The 21,058-nt window shown below is 44.0% G+C and overlaps 1 protein-coding gene across 1 annotated transcript in view; it reads left to right on the forward strand.

The window, feature by feature from the left end:
- Window positions 1-21,058, forward strand: part of COL4A1 (collagen type IV alpha 1 chain) — a 204,130-nt gene that overhangs the window by 157,490 nt on the left and 25,582 nt on the right. Inside the window, exons 34-39 of the mRNA XM_040425225.1 lie at window positions 3,657-3,803; window positions 3,889-3,987; window positions 4,094-4,183; window positions 12,426-12,565; window positions 19,625-19,751; window positions 19,841-19,921. Coding sequence (XP_040281159.1) covers window positions 3,657-3,803; window positions 3,889-3,987; window positions 4,094-4,183; window positions 12,426-12,565; window positions 19,625-19,751; window positions 19,841-19,921 — 684 coding nt within the window. The remainder of the gene's footprint in view (window positions 1-3,656; window positions 3,804-3,888; window positions 3,988-4,093; window positions 4,184-12,425; window positions 12,566-19,624; window positions 19,752-19,840; window positions 19,922-21,058) is intronic.

Below are 21,058 nucleotides of genomic sequence, written 5' to 3' on the forward strand. Positions count from 1 at the left end.
ACATCACTCTTTTGGCCCATCCTGCGTGTTCCCCTGATCTAAATCCAATTGAGAACCTTTGGGGATGGATGGCAAGGGAAGTTTACAAAAATGGACAACAGTTCCAGACAGTAGAGTGCCTTCGTGCGGCCGTCTTCACCACTTGGAGAAATGTTCCCACTCACCTCATGGAAACGCTTGCATCAAGCATGCCGAAACAAATTTTTGAAGTGATTAACAGACACGGCGGAGCTACGCATTACTGAGTTCATGTTTGGAAGTTGGATTTCTGTTTTGGAGGGGTTTAGGTTTGGTCCTAAACTTTTGATCAGCTGAAAAACAGCCTGTTTCAGTTTATTCGTTGTTTTCATTAAATTGAATGCTAAAAAATGTTTTGTCTCACTCCCATTTCTTCTTGTTGCATGTTGAAGTTCTACTTGGAACCTTGTTAAGATCCAGCAATGCTAAATATGATTTTTTGCCATTTTTCCAAGTGGTCTTAAACTTTTGATCAGGACTGTATTATGACTTAGTTTTATGCCACAAAAGTGGTGTTAAAAAAGTAGCAAATTATGGCATACACATTTGCGACTCTTTCAGCTCCTTGCCAGTTTTTGAAAGTGGCAAGAAAAGGGATGTGGCTTAGCTAGAGAGAGTGTGGTCACCTGTGGCATAAATTATACCTGAAATCTACACCAGCTCGTAACAGTGTCTGGTGCACAGAAAGTGCAAAGAGGTGCAACAGTTTGGTGCCTCTTAGGCCTAGTTCACACAAACGTTTTTTTTGCGGGTGTACGGGCCGTTTTTTTGTGTTCCGTATACGGTCCGTATACGGAACCATTCATTTCAATGATTCCGCAAAAAAAACGGAATGTGTTCCGTATGCATTCCGTTTCCGTATTTCCGTTTTTCCGTTCCGTTGAAAGATAGAGCTTGTCCTATATTTGGCCGTAAATCACGGGTCGTGGCTCCATTCAAGTCAATGGGTCCGCAAAAAAAAAGGAACACATACGGAAATGCATCCGTATGTCTTCCGTTTCCGTTCCGTTTCCGTTCCGTTTCCGTTCCGTTTTTTCTGAACCATCTATTGAAAATGTTATGGCCAGCCCAATTTTTTCTATGTAATTACTGTATACTGTACATGGCATACGGAAAAACGGAACGGAAAAACGGAAAGGAAACGGAAACACAACGAAACTCAAAAACGGAACAACGGATCCGTGAAAAACGGACCGCAAAAAACAATAAAAGCCATACGGTCGTGTGAACTTGGCCTTAGGCTAGGGCTACACAGTGACACCTGTCGCGGCCAAAATCGATGAGCAGCGTTAATCTCATAGAAATTAATGGGATGGCTGTGGCAGTCGCAAGAAATCCAGCCATGTTTGATTTCTTGCGACTGCCGCAGTGATCCCATTCATTTTTATGGGATCACAGCTGCTCAGCGATGCATGCTGCGACAGGTCACGCAACCAGTGTCGATGTGTAGCCCTAGCCTTACTCCAGTGCACTGTTTACTAAGACTGGCGTAAGAAATGCCAGTCTTAGTAAATCTTCCTCAGTGGGCCAGATATATGTATAATGGCATAACAAGCACCAGTGATAGTACAATGTCAGCTGGTGCAGAATGTACCAAATTTATTAAAAGGCACAAGCCTCTAAATAAATTTGGTGCATTTTTGGCAGTCCATGCACCAGAAATTCAAGTCTATGCCAGCTATAAACTGCCGTAGGTTTGAACTGTAATTTATGACAGTTTCTGGCTTATATGATAGTAAGTCTATTGGGCTGTGGGCAGCGACACCCCTCTACTAATTACCATCCACTTTCATTGCCACTTTTGAAAAGTGGCAAGAAAAGTGAAAAGCCAGAAATAATGGCACAAATATGGTGTGTACTATAATTTGCCATTTTTTTCCACCCCAATGGTGGTCCTTCAAAGTTCTCAGTTTCCTCACTGATGTCTGGCATGTACACGATTTTTATGCGCTAAGTTGCATGGGAGAGACGGCATATTTCTTTGCCGGGCCATGTGAGTGAGTTTCTGGGTGAGTTAGGGTATGTACACACAAATAAAATCCATTGTAGATTCTGTGACGGAAAACAGACATTTTCACTGTAAAATACGCCACCAAAACACTAATGATAGCTTCCAATTGACTTTAATTGTAAAAACGCCAACCTGTGCACATGGTGGCATTTTTTTTCACCACTAAATTGTGATCCGCTTCTGAAGTGGCATGTAACTTCTTAGAGGCGGATTGTTAGTGGATTTTGTATCAGTGGGTACGCAGAAAAAAAGCTAGCAGTTTTAGAGCGTTTTTAGCAGTGTTTCCTCCACCAAAAATGCTTCTGGATGATATCCCAACCAAGGTCTGGAAAAGAAAAAGGACTCATGCACACGACCATTAGCTGTTTTGCCGTCCGCAAATTGCGGATCCGCAAAACACGGATACTGGCCAGCCCCTAATAGAACAGTGCCATGCTTGTCCATAATAGGACATGTTCTATAATTTTGCAGACGGCACGGAACAGACATGTGGATGCGGACAGCAAAAAATGCGGATCAGATGCGGACCCAAACCACAGTCATGTTCATGAGCTCAAACACTGGCAAAACCTCTTCTAAAACTCTTCTAAATGCTCAACCAAATACTCTTCTAAAACGCCTGTAATAGTCCTCTAAAGCCGCCATCAAGTTGAAAATCTGCCACCAAAAACTACCTGTTTTCAGTTACTAATCTGCTAGTATTCAGCTAAATTCTCACGACAAAATCCGCAGCAGAGAGATCAGTAGCAGATTAGTAGCTGTTTACTAGTTGAAAACAGGTCATTTTTGTGGCAGATTTCTCTTTTTGTACAGGTTTTAGAGGAGTTTTAGTATTAGTATCTTGAGTACCATACCGTATTAGAAGAGTATTTGGTTGAAGTTTCTCTGCTTCCCCATTGACATCTATGAAATCCGCAATCAACTCTGCTCCTAAGAAGTAACATGTCACTTCTCAAGTGTTTTTAAAAACAGCTACTGAAAATCCTCTACTATGTTATACTGTGTGCTCAAGGTGGATTTTATAACATTAAAGTCAATGGGGAAACTGTTGGTGAGTTTTGGTTGTGGATTTAGCAGATGCCTGTTTTCCCAGATTTTAACAGTGTGAAGATATCCTTCTGCTACAGATTTTTCTGCCCCTGATTTTGCTGTGTGAACATACCCTCAGGGTGCCTTCATATGTGGTGGAAAAAAATCAGCCAGAAAATATGCTGTGGAATTTTATTCTGCAGCAGAATACATGGCAGGGATTAACACTTTTCAACCCCATAGGTTAAACATGGGGAATTTGTTATGTGTATTTTCTGGCAGATTTTTCCACCATGTGTGAAAACACCCTTGCATGAATGAATGAGGAAGAACTTGGTTTGTTGAATGAGGATGCAGAGAAGTGAGTGAGCCTTGCTTACATTAGTCTATCAAGTCCATTATGGCATCAGAAGGTTAGAGGCTTTTTAAAAGTGAGCTAGTACCATACCTGCCAATAAAGTCAAATAAATGTGGTGGTGTAAATCTGTATTTTGTATTGTGCTTTTGAGGGTGGTAGCTGCCTCAGTTTTGATACTGCGTTCCCCCCAATTTTTTAAAGCTGTTTTTATTATTAAATTATTATATTGACTAATTGTAGGTGACCATGGTCCTCCTGGGTTCCGTGGCGAGTCAGGAACTGGAGGTTCAAAAGGTGAAAAGGGTGAAACAGGTTTGCAAGGAGACCCAGGAACACTTCCGCCCATGGAACACATGAAGGGTGAAAAAGGAGAACACGGCGAGAGAGGTACTGTCATGTATGTGCTCTGAATATTTAAAAAGAAATTTGATAGAAACTATGCTTTTTAACAACACAAAAAAATAATTTTCAGGACAAACTGGAATTCAAGGAGAAAAAGGAACACATGGTGATTTGGGCTCCACTGGAATGCCTGGAAAAGATGGGGAGCAGGGAATGCCGGGAAAGCCAGGTGACCGTTTTATTACATGTTTTCTTGGTACTGACAGGATTTTTGAAAAAGCTATTGTCTTCAAAACCTCAGCCTAGATTAATGGAATATTCTTACATAATTGCAGGATCAAAAGGAGATAAAGGTATTCAAGGATTACCAGGAGGTCCAGGGTTTCCGGGACAAAAAGGGTCCATGGGAGAAATGGGTGTGCCAGGTAAACTTTTAGAATATTTATAATTTTTGTTTAAGGGAGTCTATCACCAGCAATCTCCATATCTAACTATGTGCATAGACACATAGATGCAGGTCACTCAATTAAAGTGGTGTTTTCTTTTGTTGATCTGAGGCTCCATTTCTGAGTCATGATACCTTTTCCTAACATGTAGTTTAGGCATTTGGTGCATCACCATTGCTCTCCTTGCACCCAAGCTCCATTCCTTTCTGTGGCCAGTCCCTCCCTTGCTGCTTTGATTGACAGGGCCAGGCAGTGGCAAAGCAACGATGGAGGGTCTGGCAACAGAAAGGAGCAGAGCTTGGGTGCTACAAGAGCAAGACTGATGTTCTTGAATATATGCAAATGTATTCATACCCCTTGAACTTTTCTACATTTTTACACGTTACACCCACATGTATTTTATTGAGATTTTATATGATCGACCAACACAAAGTAGCAAGTCTGTGTGAAATGAAAAGAAAATGATACATGGTTTTCAAAATTTTTTGTAAGTAGAAATCTGGAAAGTATACATTTGTATTCAGCCCCCCTGAGTCAATACTTTGTGGTTACAGCTGCAAGTCTTTTGGGATATGTCTCTACCAGCTAGAGGCTGAAATTTTTGCCCATTCTTCTTTGCAAAATAGCTCAAGCTCAGTCACAATGGATGGAAAGCATCGGTGAGCAGCAATTTACAAGTCTTACCACAGATTCTTAATGGGATTTAGGTCTGGACATTGTCTGGTCCATTCTAACACATGAATATGCTTTGTACCATACCATTGTAGCTCTGGCTGTATGCTTAGGGTCATTGTGTTGCTGGAAGGTGAATCTCTCCCCCAGTTTCAAGTATTTCCTCCAGGATTGCCCTGTATTTAGCTTCATTCATCTTCCCATCAACTCTGTCCAGCTTCCCTGTCCCTGCTGAAGAAAAGCATTCCGACAGCATAATGCTACCACCACCATGTTTGACTGTGGGGGTGGTATGTTCAGGGTGATGTGCATTGTTAATTTTCCACCACACATAGCGTTTTCGACTGTGGTCTTATCTGACCAGAGCATCTTGTTCCACATGTTTGCTGTGTCCCCTACATAGCTTGTGGCAAACTGAAAATAAGACTTCTTATGGCTTGCTTTATAGCCACTCTTTAATAAAGGCCAGACAACTAATAGTTGTCCAGTGGACCGATCTCTGCAGCTCTTCCAGAGTGACCATGGGCCTCTTGGCTGCTTCTCTAATTACTGCTCTCCTTCCTTGGGCTATCATTTTAGGTAGACAGCCATGTCTTGGTAGGTTTGCAGTTGTGCCATACTCCTTTCATTTTCTGATGATAGATTGAACAGTGCTCCGTGAGATGTTCAGAGCTTGGAATATTTCTTTGTAACCCAGCCCTGCCTTAGGGCTCTTTCACACTTGCGTTATTGTCTTCCGGCATAGAGTTCCGTCGTCGGGACTCTATGCCGGAAGAATACTGATCAGGATTATCCTAATGCATTCTGAATGGAGAGTAATCCGTTCAGGATGCATCAGGATGTCTTCAGTTCCGGTACGGAACGTTTTTTGGCCGGAGAAAATACCGCAGCATGCTGCGCTTTTTGCTCCGGCCAAAAATCCTGAAGACTTGCCGCAAGGCCGGATCCGGGATCAATGCCCATTGAAAGGCATTGATCCGGATCCGGCCTTAAGCTAAACGTCGTTTCGGCGCATTGCCGGACCCGACGTTTAGCTTTTTCTGAATAGTTACCATGGCTACCGGGACGCTAAAGTCCTGACAGCCATGGTAAGTGTAGCGGGGAGCAGGGGAGCAGCATACTTACCGTCCGTGCGGCTCCCCGGGCGCTCCAGAGTGACGTCAGGGCGCCCCAAGCGCATGGATCACGTGATCACATGGATCACGTCATCCATGCGCATGGGGCGCTCTGACGTCATTCTGGAGCGCCCCGGGAGCCGCACGGACTGTAAGTATACCGCTCCCCCGCTCCCCGCTACTACTATGGCAACCAGGACTTTAATAGCGTCCTGGGTGCCATAGTAACACTGAAAGCATTTGGAAGACGGTTCCGTCTTCAAATGCTTTCAGTACACTTGTGTTGTTACGGATCCGGCAGGCACCTCCGGCAACGGAAGTGCATGCCGGATCCCAACAACGCAAGTGTGAAAGAGGCCTTACACTTCTCTATAACTTTATCTATGATCTGTCTGGTGTGTTCCTTGGTTTTCATGATGCTGTTTGATCATTAATACTCACTAACAAACCTCTGAGGCCTATACAGAACATCTGTTGTTATACTGAGAATAAATTACACAGAGGTGGACTCTATTTACTAGTGAGGTGACTTCTGAAGGCAGTTGGTCACACTGGATTTAATTTAGGGGTATTAGCGTACAGGGGACTGGATATAAATGCCTGCCACACTTTTCAGATTTGTATTTATTAAAATTTTTGAAAACCATGTATTCTTTTCACCTCACACATACTGTCACGGCTGTATGTGGGCAACAATAGTTATACACAGTACAGAGCTACTGACTGGACCCAGAACTAGGGAGGATAATGGGTGACCCCTGTCCGACCCTCAACGCTCTCCCTATTCTGCTAAAGCACATGCCCGGATCCAAATGGCGGAAAGAGGCATGCCCACGTGCCTAAGACTAATGACCACTGTAACCCCTACAATAGTGGAAGGGGCACGGCCACCAGTGCCCTACTCAGTATATGGAGGGAACCGTGGCCACCTCAGATCCAGTCAGAAAATAAACAGGAACACAACAATGTCTGCACACTTAGCTGACGGTGTTGCAGCCGCAGAGAAGACGGATCCAAGGACAGGCTGGCAATATCCGGAGTGCTAGCTGCAGCAGAACACAGGTCCAGTGAACTGATAGCTACAAGTGAAGAAACTAAAGCCAGAGCTACAACTGAAGTGAGAACTATAATCCACATCCTATCATAGGAGGAGGGGTGATATAAAGAGAGGAAAATCAAACACATGAAGGACAGCTGTGGTGAAAGAAACCAAAAGTAAACAGAGTAGTGAGAACTCCTCCCAGCTCTAGTAGTGACATCATCACAGGGGTGGAGAAACAGAGCTGTGAGAACGTCCCAAAGCTCTGGTAGTGACAGTACCCCCCCCTCTACGGGTGGACTCCGGACACCCAGGACCCACCTTCTCAGGATGAGCCCTATGAAATGCCCTGATGAGGCGAGTGGCTTTAATGTCCGACACCGGAACCCACATCCTCTCCTCAGGACCATAACCCTTCCAATGAACGAGGTACTGAAGAGAACCGCGGACCATGCGAGAGTCCACAATTCTGGAAACCTCAAACTCCAGATTGCCATCAACCAAAATCGGAGGAGGAGGCAAAGAGGAGGGTACCGTGGGCTGGACATATGGTTTTAAGAGAGATCTGTGAAATACATTATGTATCTTCCAAACCCGTGGAAGATCAAGACGGAAGGCAACAGGATTGATGACTGACAAGATTTTATAAGGCCCAATAAACTTGGGACCCAATTTCCAGGAGGGAACCTTCAACTTAATGTTTCTAGTAGACAACCACACCAGATCACCCACATTCAGGTCCGGACCAGGCACACGTCTCTTATCAGCCACACGCTTATACCTCTCACTCATCTTTTTAAGATTACCCTGAATCTTTTGCCAAATGGTAGACAAAGACGAGGAAAATCTCTCCTCCTCAGGTAAACCAGAAAGAGCCCCTCCCGAGAATGTCCCAAACTGTGGATGGAACCCATATGCACCAAAGAATGGTGACTTATCAGAAGATTCCTGACGACGGTTGTTCAGAGCAAACTCAGCAAGAGGGAGAAATGAACACCAATCCTCCTGGTTCTCTGAAACAAAACAGCGCAAATATGTCTCCAGATTCTGATTGAGGCGCTCAGTCTGACCATTCGACTGCGGATGAAAAGCAGAAGAGAAGGACAGCCGAACCCCCAGGCGAGAACAGAAAGCCTTCCAGAACCTGGACACAAACTGCGTGCCTCTATCGGAAACAATATCAGAGGGAATGCCGTGCAATTTAACAATATGGTCGACAAAAGCTTGCGCCAACGTTTTAGCATTAGGTAAACCAGGGAAAGGTACGAAATGAGCCATCTTGCTAAAACGGTCCACCACCACCAGGATCACCGACTTCCCCGAGGAACGAGGAAGATCCGTGATAAAGTCCATGGACAGGTGTGTCCAAGGACGGGAAGGAATGGGTAACGGGAGAAGGGAACCTGAAGGCCGTGAACGAGGGACCTTAGCGCGAGCGCACGTCTCACAAGCAGCCACAAAACCCTCCACCGACTTACGAAGAGCCGGCCACCAAAATCTCCGAGCAATGAGATCCACCGTGGCTCTACTCCCGGGGTGACCAGCAAGAACCGTATCATGATGCTCCTTAAAGAGTTTGTGACGTAGCTCAGGAGGCACGAACAACTTCCCAGAAGGACAACGGGCAGGTGTCTCAGCAGAAACAACTACCCCCTCCGCCAAAATGGGACCCGGGTCCTCGGAGTTTCCTCCTCCCGGAAAACAGCGAGAGAGAGCATCAGCCTTCACATTTTTTATCCCAGGTCGGAATGTAACAACAAAATTGAATCTGGAGAAGAACAGAGACCATCTGGCCTGTCTCGGATTCATACGCCTGGCCGACTCCAAGTATGCCAGATTCTTATGGTCGGTAAAAACGGTGATAGGGTGCCTGGCCCCCTCCAACCAATGGCGCCATTCCTCGAAAGCCAACTTGATGGCCAACAACTCCCTATCGCCCACATCATAGTTTCTCTCTGCCGGGGAGAGTTTTTTTTAGAGAAAAAGGCACAGGGTCGCCACTTGGCAGGGGAAGGGCCCTGGGACAAAACCGCACCCACACCCACCTCGGAAGCATCCACCTCAACAATAAAAGGTAAGGAAACATCGGGATGCACCAAGACGGGAGCAGACGCAAAATTCTCTTTAATCTTAGAAAAGGCTGCAAGCGCCTCCTCCGACCAAGAGGAAAAATCCGCCCCCTTTTTTGTCATGTCGGTGAGGGGTTTGACAACAGAGGAATAATTCAAAATGAACTTTCTGTAATAGTTCGCAAAACCCAGAAAGCGCATCAATGCCTTCTGATTCTCAGGAAGCTCCCACTCAAGTACAGCACGGACCTTCTCGGGATCCATGCGAAAACCAGAAGCAGAGAGGAGAAAACCCAGAAATTGAATCTCCGATACCATAAAAAGACATTTCTCCAGCTTGGCGTACAATTTATTTTCCCGCAGAATCTGCAGAACCTGAAAAAGATGATCCTGATGGGTCTGAACATCAGGGGAAAAAATCAAAATATCATCAAGATACACCAATACAAATTTCCCCATTAAATGATAGAAAATACTATTAACAAAATGCTGAAAGACGGCCGGAGCATTCATCAGGCCGAAAGGCATAACGAGATTCTCGAAATGCCCGTCAGGGGTATTAAAGGCCGTTTTCCATTCATCCCCCTCTCTGACCCTGACCAAGTTGTACGCGCCTCTCAAATCCAATTTGGAAAACACCTTGGCCCCAACAATTTGATTGAAGAGGTCCGGGATCAGAGGAAGGGGATAGGGATCGCGAATCGTGATACGGTTCAGCTCCCTAAAATCTAGGCAAGGTCTCAGAGAGCCATCTTTCTTTTTAACAAAAAAAAAAACCCGCGGCCACAGGTGACTTTGAGGGACGAATATGCCCCTTTTCGAGACTCTCGGAGATGTAAGTTCGCATAGCGATTCTTTCCGGTTGTGAGAGATTGTAGAGGCGTGCTTTTGGCAGCTTGGCGCCGGGAATGAGGTTAATGGGACAGTCAAACTCCCGGTGAGGAGGTAGCTCCTGAACACCGCTCTCGGAAAACACGTCCGAGAAATCAGAGAGAAATGATGGCACCGTTTTAATAGACACCTCTGCAAAAGTCGCTGTGAGACAATTCTCTCTACAAAAGTCACTCCACTCATTTATTTGCCTTCCTTGCCAATCAATAGTGGGGTTATGTCTAGTGAGCCAGGGTAACCCCAAAACTAGAGGAGACGGCAATCCGTTAAGGACAAAACAAGATATATCCTCCACATGAGTGTCACCTACAGCTAGCCGGATATTGTGAACAATGCCTTTCAGAGATCTCTGTGAGAGTGGAGCAGAGTCAATAGCAAAAACAGGTATATCTTTATCTAATGTGCAAACCTGAAAACCATGCATGGCTACAAATTGAGTGTCAATAAGATTGACGGCCGCTCCACTATCGACAAAAATCTCACAAGAAATGACTTTGCTCTCTAGCGCCACCCTGGCAGACAGGAGAAAACGGGAACTGCAGGTCAGAGGAAAAGCATCAAATCCTACATCAACTTTGCCCAAAGTAGCAGATGAAGCAGAACTTGATGATTTACCTTTTGAGATTTTTCTCTTATTATCGCTCTTAGTACGGTTCAAGAATCTCCTAGATGGACAAACATTTGCCAAATGACCTATGCCCCCACAACAAAAACAGACCATACTCTGAGGACTAAATCCTCTTTTATCAGGGGCAAGTCGAGCTAGCTGCATGGGCTCCTCCTCAGAGGGGAGCGAGACAGGATGAGGCCCCTGCACACTGAATGAGTCCGCACCACTTCCCCTAGACTGACAATGGCTGGACAGAGAGGTCTCGTTTCTTTCTCTTAGACGCCTGTCAAGGCGTACCGCCAATGACATGGCAGACTCTAAGGACGTTGGTCTCTCATGGAAAGCAAACGCATCTTTTAATCTCTCCGAGAGACCATGACAGAACTGACTCCGGAGTGCAGCATCATTCCAACCCGAATCAGCTGCCCATCTCCGAAATTCAGAACAATAAAGCTCCGCAGACCGTTTGTTCTGGCATAAAACACGTAGGTTAGATTCGGCCAGAGCAACACGATCCGGGTCATCATAAATCTGCCCCAGGGCCACAAAAAATCCCTCCACGGATCGAAGGGAGGGATCCCCTGATGGCAGCGAAAAAGCCCAAGTCTGAGCATTACCCCTGAGCAGGGAGATGACAATCCTCACCCTCTGCTCTTGATTACCAGAAGAGTGAGGACACAAGCAAAAATGGAGTTTGCATGCCTCTCTGAAACGAACAAAATTCTCACTGCCCCCGGAGAACGTCTCCGGAAGTGAGACCTTTGGCTCGCAACAGACTCCATGAGCCGGAGCAGGGCCCAATGCTTGAAGCTGAGTCATAGATTGACGGAGATCCGCTACTTCCAAAGAAAGACCCTGCATGCGGTCAACCAGGCCAGAAAGCGGATCCATGTCAAAAAAGGACGGTTTTGGTGGATTATAATGTCACGGCTGTATGTGGGCAACAATAGTTATACACAGTACAGAGCTACTGACTGGACCCAGAACTAGGGAGGATAACGGGTGACCCCTGTCCGACCCTCAACGCTCTCCCTATTCTGCTAAAGCACATGCCCGGATCCAAATGGCGGAAAGAGGCATGCCCACGTGCCTAAGACTAATGACCACTGTAACCCCTACAATAGTGGAAGGGGCACGGCCACCAGTGCCCTACTCAGTATATGGAGGGAACCGTGGCCACCTCAGATCCAGTCAGAAAATAAACAGGAACACAACAATGTCTGCACACTTAGCTGACGGTGTTGCAGCCGCAGAGAAGACGGATCCAAGGACAGGCTGGCAATATCCGGAGTGCTAGCTGCAGCAGAACACAGGTCCAGTGAACTGATAGCTACAAGTGAAGAAACTAAAGCCAGAGCTACAACTGAAGTGAGAACTATAATCCACATCCTATCATAGGAGGAGGGGTGATATAAAGAGAGGAAAATCAAACACATGAAGGACAGCTGTGGTGAAAGAAACCAAAAGTAAACAGAGTAGTGAGAACTCCTCCCAGCTCTAGTAGTGACATCATCACAGGGGTGGAGAAACAGAGCTGTGAGAACGTCCCAAAGCTCTGGTAGTGACACATACTTGCTACTTTGTATTGGTCTATCACATAAAATCCCAATAGAATAAATTTAAGTTTGTGAGTGTAACGTAAAAAAATCTGGAAAAGTTGAAGGGGTATGAATACTCTTTTAAGGCACTGAAATTGGATAGGGAGGTTGCAAGCGACAGACTCCCTTTAAAATTTGCATCCATTTGTACCTCTGGACATTAGCTTTGATGGATTGTTGGGGTTTTCTGACTTTATTTTTTGTTGAAACACAAATTTTAAATTTAGGGCCCAGTGGACCAAAGGGTGAACATGGTATTCAGGGCAATTCTGGTCTTCCTGGTGTAACTGGAATCAAAGGTGAAAAAGGAATTAAAGGTGAAGAAGGTGTTCCAGGCATTGGCATACCAGGACCTCCAGGCATAAAGGTAATTATAAACATTCTCATTTATGTAAATTTTATTTATCATTTAGTGACGGAAATGGAAACTTCTGTTTTCTTGTGCAAGACCTGTGGGGTAGATTTTTTAAATGAATTTATGCCACTTTGTGGTTTGTGTTAAGCAGTGGATGGGGCATTAGCGTCACACTCCATACAACTTATTTATCAAACATTTCTGATACTTTTCTGATAAAAAAATTGTCTGAAAACAAAGTTTAGTATTGATTTAAGATAATAAAGTATTCATCAATGGAGCATGCGCTTTGTTGATGAATGTGGTGCATGCTGCACTAGGGAAGACACTGGCACAATGCTGGTACAATTTGCTAATATTAAGAAATCTTATAATGCAGTGATGCCCAACTTACGGCCCGCGGGCCACATCCGGCCCGCAAGGCTGAGTCATGTGGCCCGCACAGTGATGGAGCTTGCGCATAGTGGAAGATGAAGGGACACGCCTGGGCGGCTGCAGTAGCCCAGTACTGGCATGATCAGCTACACCCACCTGTGCTCGGACGCACAGCAGCGAAGGTTTACTGCCTTCAGTGGGAAGAAAGCTGGCGGACTCAGGCCACGACTCACGCTCCCAACCCCCTCCCCACGGGGAACACTGCACACGTGAGAGCCATCAGATCCTGACCACGCTACGTGTATTCCGAGGAAGCGACCCCAGCACAGTACAGAGTAAGTGGAAAAAAGCCTCGGCCAGCAGAGCGCATCCATTGTGTGTGCGAGCGGGACGAGGCTCCATTGGCCACACAGCCCTACACTGGAGCAGGCCTGGCTGCCGCTAACTGCACGATAGCCTCTGTCCCATATCCGCACTGCACCTCGCCATGTACATACATATAACCATGATGACACCAATAAGGGGATAGCAGGTCCTCCCCTTGTGAAACCTGTCACTGATCTGCAGCTGGAGAATATGGTGTGCAGCAGGCAGATGAGTTGACCACAGCATAAACTAATGCTGGGCAGTGCACTTTGTTCTATCTATGCCCCATGGTTTCATGCCAAATCTGGTCCAATTAGAGTGGTGTTTATTGGTCTTGGTTAGAATTGTGACACTGGTAGCGGTGGTCTGCGCTGTGGCTGGCAGTAAGAGTGGCCCCTTCATAGTAGTAATGCTCACATGTGCCCCCTTCACAGTAGTAATGCTCACATGTGCCCCCTTCACAGTAGTAATGCTCAAAAAATGTGACCCCTTCACAGTAATCATGCTCACATGTGCCCCCTTCACAGTAGTAATGCTCACATGTTCCCCCTTCACAGTAATAATGCTCACATGTGCCCCCTTCACAGTAATCATGCTTATGTGTGCCCCCTTCACAGTAATCATGCTCACATGTGCCCCCTTCACAGTACTAATGCTCACATGTGCCCCCTTCACAGTAGTAATGCTCACATGTGCCCCTTTCATAGAAATAATGCTCAAATGTGCCCCCTTCACAGTAGTAATGCTCACATGTGCCCCCTTCACAGTAGTAATGCTCAAATGTGCCCCCTTCACAGTAGTAATGCTCACATGTGCTCCCTTCACAGAAATAATGCTCAAATGTGCCCCCTTCACAGTAGTAATGCTCACATGTGCCCCCTTCACAGTAATAATGCTCACATGTTCCCCCTTCACAGTAATCATGCTTATGTGTGCCCCCTTCACAGTAGTAATGCTCACATGTGCCCCCTTCACAGTAGTAATGCTCACATGTGCCCCTTCACAGAAATAATGCTCAAATGTGCCCCTTCACAGTAGTTATGCTCACATGTGCCCCCTTCACAGTAGTAATGCTCAAATGTGCCCCTTCACAGTAGTAATGCTCACATGTGCCCCCTTCACAGTAATAATGCTCACATGTGCCCCCTTCACAGTAATCATTCTCACATGTGCCCCCTTCACAGTAATCATGCTCACATGTGCCCCCTTAACAGTAATCATTCCCACATGTGCCCCCTTCACAGTAATCATGCTCACATGTGCCCCCTTCACAGTAATCATGCTTATGTGTGCCCCCTTCACAGTAGTAATGCTCACATGTGCCCCCTTCACAGTAGTAATGCTCACATGTGCCCCTTCACAGAAATAATGCTCAAATGTGCCCCTTCACAGTAGTTATGCTCACATGTGCCCCCTTCACAGTAGTAATGCTCAAATGTGCCCCTTCACAGTAGTAATGCTCACATGTGCCCCCTTCACAGTAATAATGCTCACATGTGCCCCCTTCACAGTAATCATTCTCACATGTGCCCCCTTCACAGTAATCATGCTCACATGTGCCCCCTTAACAGTAATCATTCTCACATGTGCCCCCTTCACAGTAATCATGCTCACATGTGCCCCCTTAACAGTAATCATGCTCACATGTGCCTCCTTCACAGCAGTAATGCTCACATGTGCCCCCTTCACAGCAGTAATGCTCAAATGTGCCCCCTTCACAGTAGTAATGCTCACATGTGCCCCCTTCACAGTAGTAATGGTCACATTTGCCCCTTCACAGTAATCATGCTCACATGTGCCCCCTTCACAGTAATCATGCTCACATGTGCCCCCTTTACACCAGTAATGCTCACATGTGCCTTTCCACAGTAGTAATGCTCAAATGTGCCCCCTTCACAGTAGTAATGCTCACATGTGCCCTCTTCACAGTAGTACTGCTCACATGTGCCCCTTCACAGAAATAGTGCTCAAATGTGCCCCTTCACAGAAATAGTGCTCAAATGTGCCCCCTTCACAAAAAAAGTGCTCAAATGTGCCCCCTTCACAGTTGTAATGCTCACATGTGCCCCCTTCATGGTAAAAATGCCCAGATGTACCCCTTCACAGAAAAAATGCCCAGATACTTGCCCCTTTACAGCAGTAATGCTCACACGTGCCCCTCACAGTGTTTGCATTTCTTTCTGGCAAAAATACCTGGTTCTGGCCCGCGAAATTTATACCATGTCTAGTGCGGGCCTCAGACGAAAAATGGTTGGGCATCACTGTTATAATGTATTGAATTTATTTATTTCTATAGAAATTTTGCATGGAAGAGTGGGTCTGTCGAAATCAAGAATTAGCAGAACTAAGTTGTTTAGCTTGATGAAGGCATCCACTACCAAGATATATGACTAAAATCTAATTCACACTTATAATACTCAAAAGCAATACAGTAAATATTTTTTGGAACACAGTCTCCAGTATTCTGTAGAAAAATGACATTCAACATTTCAGTAGCGTAAAGACCCTTCTTGGAATATTTGTTAGTTTAATGTGAGAGTAAAGCAAGCACATAGAATGACTGATTTGCGTGAAGGTACAGAACAGTTATTACCTCAGCTTGACTGCTCTACCCTCATGTTGTCATATGGACAGAGGTTCTTGTCATGGGATATCTCCTTATAACCAAAGAGTAGCCCTAATAGTTGAAGCAGGGAAATGATCCTTTACCCAAGGTGATTATTGTTTGGATATAACAATTATATAAGTATTCAAAATAATAACCTACTTAAATTAGCAAAACTATAACTAACTGTTAGCAATATACTTTTTATTATACAAAAAAATAAACATTAAAGGGGTTGTCCAAGTTACTTTTTATTGATGGCCTGTCCTCAGGATAGGTCATCAATATCAGATCGGCGGGGGTCCAACACCCGGCACCCCCTGCCGATCGCTGTACCATTGCTGCCTTCTCTTCATTGTTTACCTGCTCGCCGTTGCATCCAGAAGCAGCATAATCGGCTGCTTTGGGGCCCGAACTCCCAAAGGGCCCCATCAGGAGGAGGACTAAAAGATTTTATTGTCAGGGCCCTCTCAACAGTATTATGCAATTACATTATATACAGTGACACTGTAGGAAACGGACGGAGCAGATGCCGGGCCTTGTCTAAGAGCTCAATCTTGACTAGCCACAGTAGTGGGGGTTGCACATGAGTTGGGGGTTGCAAAGAAGTTGCTGGGGGAGGGGGGCCTTGCTACAAAATTTGCTGTGGGGCCCAATCAGTTCAAGTTACGTCACTGGCAAAGAATAAAATGTCTGTGTTGTTTCAGTCTTTTATATATTTTGACTAGGTATTGTATATAATAACTATATATAGAATGACAAGAACTGTTTAGGCAAAGTATGAAATATTAAGTATTAAATGTTAAGAAACATAAAAGCAGGAAATACAAAATAAATGTAATGCAATTAGATTTGTTGTTATAAAATAGCAGAAAAACAGAACTTTCTTACTGGAAAATAAGTGAAAGAGACCAGTATTGTCCGACTCCTCACTTATTGCAACAAAGAAGGCTAGAATAGCATTTTGAATTGCAATAAGCAGAATAACAGAACTTTCTTACTAAGGCTACTTTCACACTCGCGTTTTGGCTTTCCGTTTGTGAGATTCGTCATGGACTCTCACAAGCGGTCCAAAATGGATCAGTTTTGCCCTAATGCATTCTGAATGGAAAAGGATCCGCTCAGAATGCATCAGTTTGCCTCCGTTCAGTCTCCATTCCGCTCTAGAGGCGGTCTCCAAAAGGCTACCTGCAGCGTTTTGCTGTCCGCTTGACGAAACTGAGCCAAACGGATCCGTCCTGGCACACAATGTAAGTCAATGGGGACGGATCCGTTTTCTCTGACACAATCTGGCACAATAGAAAACAGATCCGTCTCCCGTTGACTTTCAATGGAGTTCATGACGGATCCGTTTTGGCTATGTTACAGATAATACAAACGGATCCGTTCATGACGGATGCATGCGGTTGTATTATTGTAACTGATCCATTTTATGCAGATCCATGACGGATCCGCACAAAACGCGAGTGTGAAAGTAGCCTTAAAAACAAGAGAAAGAGACCGGTATTGTCCTTACTTGTTGCAACTAGGAATGCTAGAATAGCATTTTGGATTGCACTTAATTGTCTTTCTCACTCAAGAGCACTTAATAGTTTGGCAATCGTTCTTGCATGAAAGAAATGCAAATGTCCTCAATAAACTACACTTGTTATAAAATAGCAGAATGGAACTTTATGAAAAACTAGAGAAAGAGACCAAGGAAGGCTAGAATGGCATTTTGAATTACAACAAAAGAAATGCCAAATAAGGCTACATTCACACGAACGTATTTTGTTTCCGTGTCCTTTCCATTTTTTTTTGTGGATAAGATGCTGACCCATTCATTTCAATGGGTCCGCAAAAAATGCGGACAGCACACTGTGTGCTATCCGCATCTGTATGCCCGTTCCGTAGCCTCGCAAAAAAGATAGAGCATTTCGTATTCTTTTCTGTTTTGTGGACAATGATAGGCATTGTTACAATGGATCCGCAAAAAAACGGATGCCATACGGATGTATATGCAATTTTCGAATAGCAAAACACATACGGTCGTGCGAATCTAGGCTAAACTACACTTGTCATAAAACAGTGGAAGAACAGAACTTTCTTACTGAAAAACAAGTTACAACTAGGAAGGCTAGAATGTTATTTGCAATTGCACTTGTCTTTCTTACACAAAAACACTTTATAGTTTGACACTTATTGTTACATGGAAGAAATGCAAATGTCCTTTCTTACTGAAAAACAAGAGAAAGAGAGCAGTAGTGTTCTCACTTCTGTTATGGCACTGTATGTGTATGGGGGTGATTTAATGGCGCTGGTTGATTTTTGATTTGGTGCTGCCGCTGTGTGATGACCTCTGGAATAAAAATATATACTCCCTGTATTTTATACTTTACTGGTTTGTTCGACAATGACCTCTAGAAAGTGGTATTTTATACATTGCCAGTTTCCCTTAAGGCATTATATAGAATGCACAGGAAATGTGTAAAATATTAAGCGTTTCATACTAGGTATTTTATACAATGTTTGATTTCATACAGTGTCTGTAGCGTATATATTGGCCTTTTTTTTCATTTTAAATTTTTACTCCCCATTTTCTGAGAGCCATACTTTTTTTTTACTTTTCCATTTACATAGCTTTAATCCCTTGTTTAACAATTTCTGTTACTCCATCTCACATGTACTGTGGAAGTCAGACTTTAAAGATGGCGTCTGCTCACAAGCACTGCGGGTGTCATAACCGCCCGCAGTTATGCTGAGCGCAGACATTTAACCTCCCAGATGTAGTGGCCAAACTTGACCATGGCATCTGGGAACGCTAAAATCGGGAGCTGCACGCCTTCAAGCCCCATACTAGTAATAGGCCTAAGCTAGTACAAGGCTTCCAAGCTGATTACTAGTATATTCCAATACTAGCCTGCAGGTGACAGCACAGCATTGGAATAAACTGAATCCTGTATTCTGTAATGCATAGATATTCACTACAGCATATAAAATGCAATCTTATTATTGAATGTTCTATTCACATATATATATATATATATATATATATATATATATAAAAATTCTAATAACTCTAGAATGAAAAATTAAACATCATGGCCATCGCCACGTTCAAAAATGCTGGTACTATTAAAATTTAAAAATATTTATCCGTTATGGTGAAAATGGACAATTCACAATTTTTATGTCACTCCCAGAAAAAAATTACTAAAAAGTTATCAAAAAGGTGTATACTTCAAATGGTATCAATAAAAACTACAGATTGTCCTGCAAAAAATGAGCCCACACACCACTCTGCAAACATAACTATAAACAAGTTATGGGAGTCAGAATATGGTGATGAAAAGAAAAAAGATTTTACTTTTTTTCAGCATAAAAGCACAAGGAAAATGCGTACTAATTTGTAGAATGAAGGTAACAGGTCAGTTTTACCGTATGGGGAACAGAATGTTGGCAGAATTGCATTTCTTCCACCATTCCACCCCATTTGGAATTATTTTCCAGCTTCCTTCTACATTGTATGCAATAGTAAACTATGCCATTAAAAGGTACAATTTGTCCCGCAAAAAACAAGACCTCATACGGCTATGTGAACGGAAAAGTAAAAAAGTTATGGCTTCTGGGAAGGCAGGGTGTGAAAAACAAAAACGGAAAATAGCAGGGTCCTGAAGGATAAAAATAATGGGTGAAAATTAATATTTATTCAATCTGTATTTTTTGTAAAATTCTTTTGAATGTAGGGTGATGCTGGAACTGATGGTCTTCAAGGTTTACCAGGTGAAACGGGAGACAAAGGTGACATTGGTGTTCCTGGAATGCCTGGGTTACAAGGAGAAAAAGGATTACCAGGCCTTGCAGGGTTCCCAGGTGATAAGAAATACCATCATTTTAAGTAAATATTTTGAGAACAAGGGGAAAAGTACAACTTTAACATATTTGGTTACACATGCCAATAGGTAACCCAGGTATATCTGGAGAAAAAGGAACAAAGGGCTTCCCTGGGCGGGATGGTGTTCCTGGATCAAAAGGACAACCAGGTGAGAAGGATAAGTTAAAACAATTTAAGTTGTTTTGAAGCTGATTTTCCATTTTTTCGGTCCTGCACTAAGAAACATCTGGTGACAAAACTAATGCATCGGATGGGATCAGTTCTGGCATCAGAAGCTACAAAGGATGGACGGATATATGTGAACCTGGCATAGGTTTTTTTTGGCAGCAGTACTTAAATGGGTTGTCTGGGTGTTTAATATTGACAACTAGGGATGAGCGAATCGACTTCGGATGAAACATCCGAAGTCGATTCGCATAAAACTTCATTAGAATACTGTATGGAGCGAGAGCTCCGTACAGTATTAGAATGTATTGGCTCAGATGAGCCGAAGTTATCACTTCGCGAAGTCTCGCGAGACGTTGGGTAATAACTTCAGAAATTTATTTCTACTGTAAAAAAACTTTTACTGAATTGGGTTTGTTGACAACCTATCCTCAGGATAGGTCATCAATATCTAATCAGTGGGGTTGAACTCCTGGCAAACACACCGATCAGCTGTTTGAAGAGACTGCTGCGCTTACTCTTACTAGGCCCGTGGCATCACTTTCATCAGTCACATGGCCTAGGCATTCAAGTCCCATTCAAGTCAGTAGGCTTGAGCTGTAATACCAAGCACAGCCACTATCCAATGTGCTTTCTAAGCTGCAAGGAGGCCCACAGCACTCACTGAAGTCCTGCAGCCTCCTTAAGCAGCTGATCAAGTGGGGTGCCGGGAGTTGAACCCCTGTCCATCTGATATTGATGACCTGTCCTAAAGATAGGTCATCAATATTAAACACTCAAACAATGCCTATCTTCTCGTTAGTATATGCACTTAAGAAAAACTTTTACTATTTAAATGTTACCAACAAGCTAGTCCACAGTTCTGTTTCCTACAGGGCTGGAATGGCCCCTCTAGAGCACCAGACGATCCTCTGGTAGGCCCAGGCTTTGATACGATAATAGTTAACAGAGTACCAGCAGATGGCAACTCCATTTAAAGCTTCAATCAATCACCACATGAGTCTATTTTTTATGAATTCAGATACAACTTATTTGATGTTAATTATATTTCCTGTATGTGGCATATTCAAGGACATTAAAACATGCACATGCTAGGTTCTGTTTAGGAGAATAGTTAATG

The sequence above is a fragment of the Bufo bufo genome, chromosome 3, assembly GCF_905171765.1.
Source record: "Bufo bufo chromosome 3, aBufBuf1.1, whole genome shotgun sequence".
NCBI classification, from domain to species: Eukaryota; Metazoa; Chordata; class Amphibia; order Anura; family Bufonidae; genus Bufo; species Bufo bufo.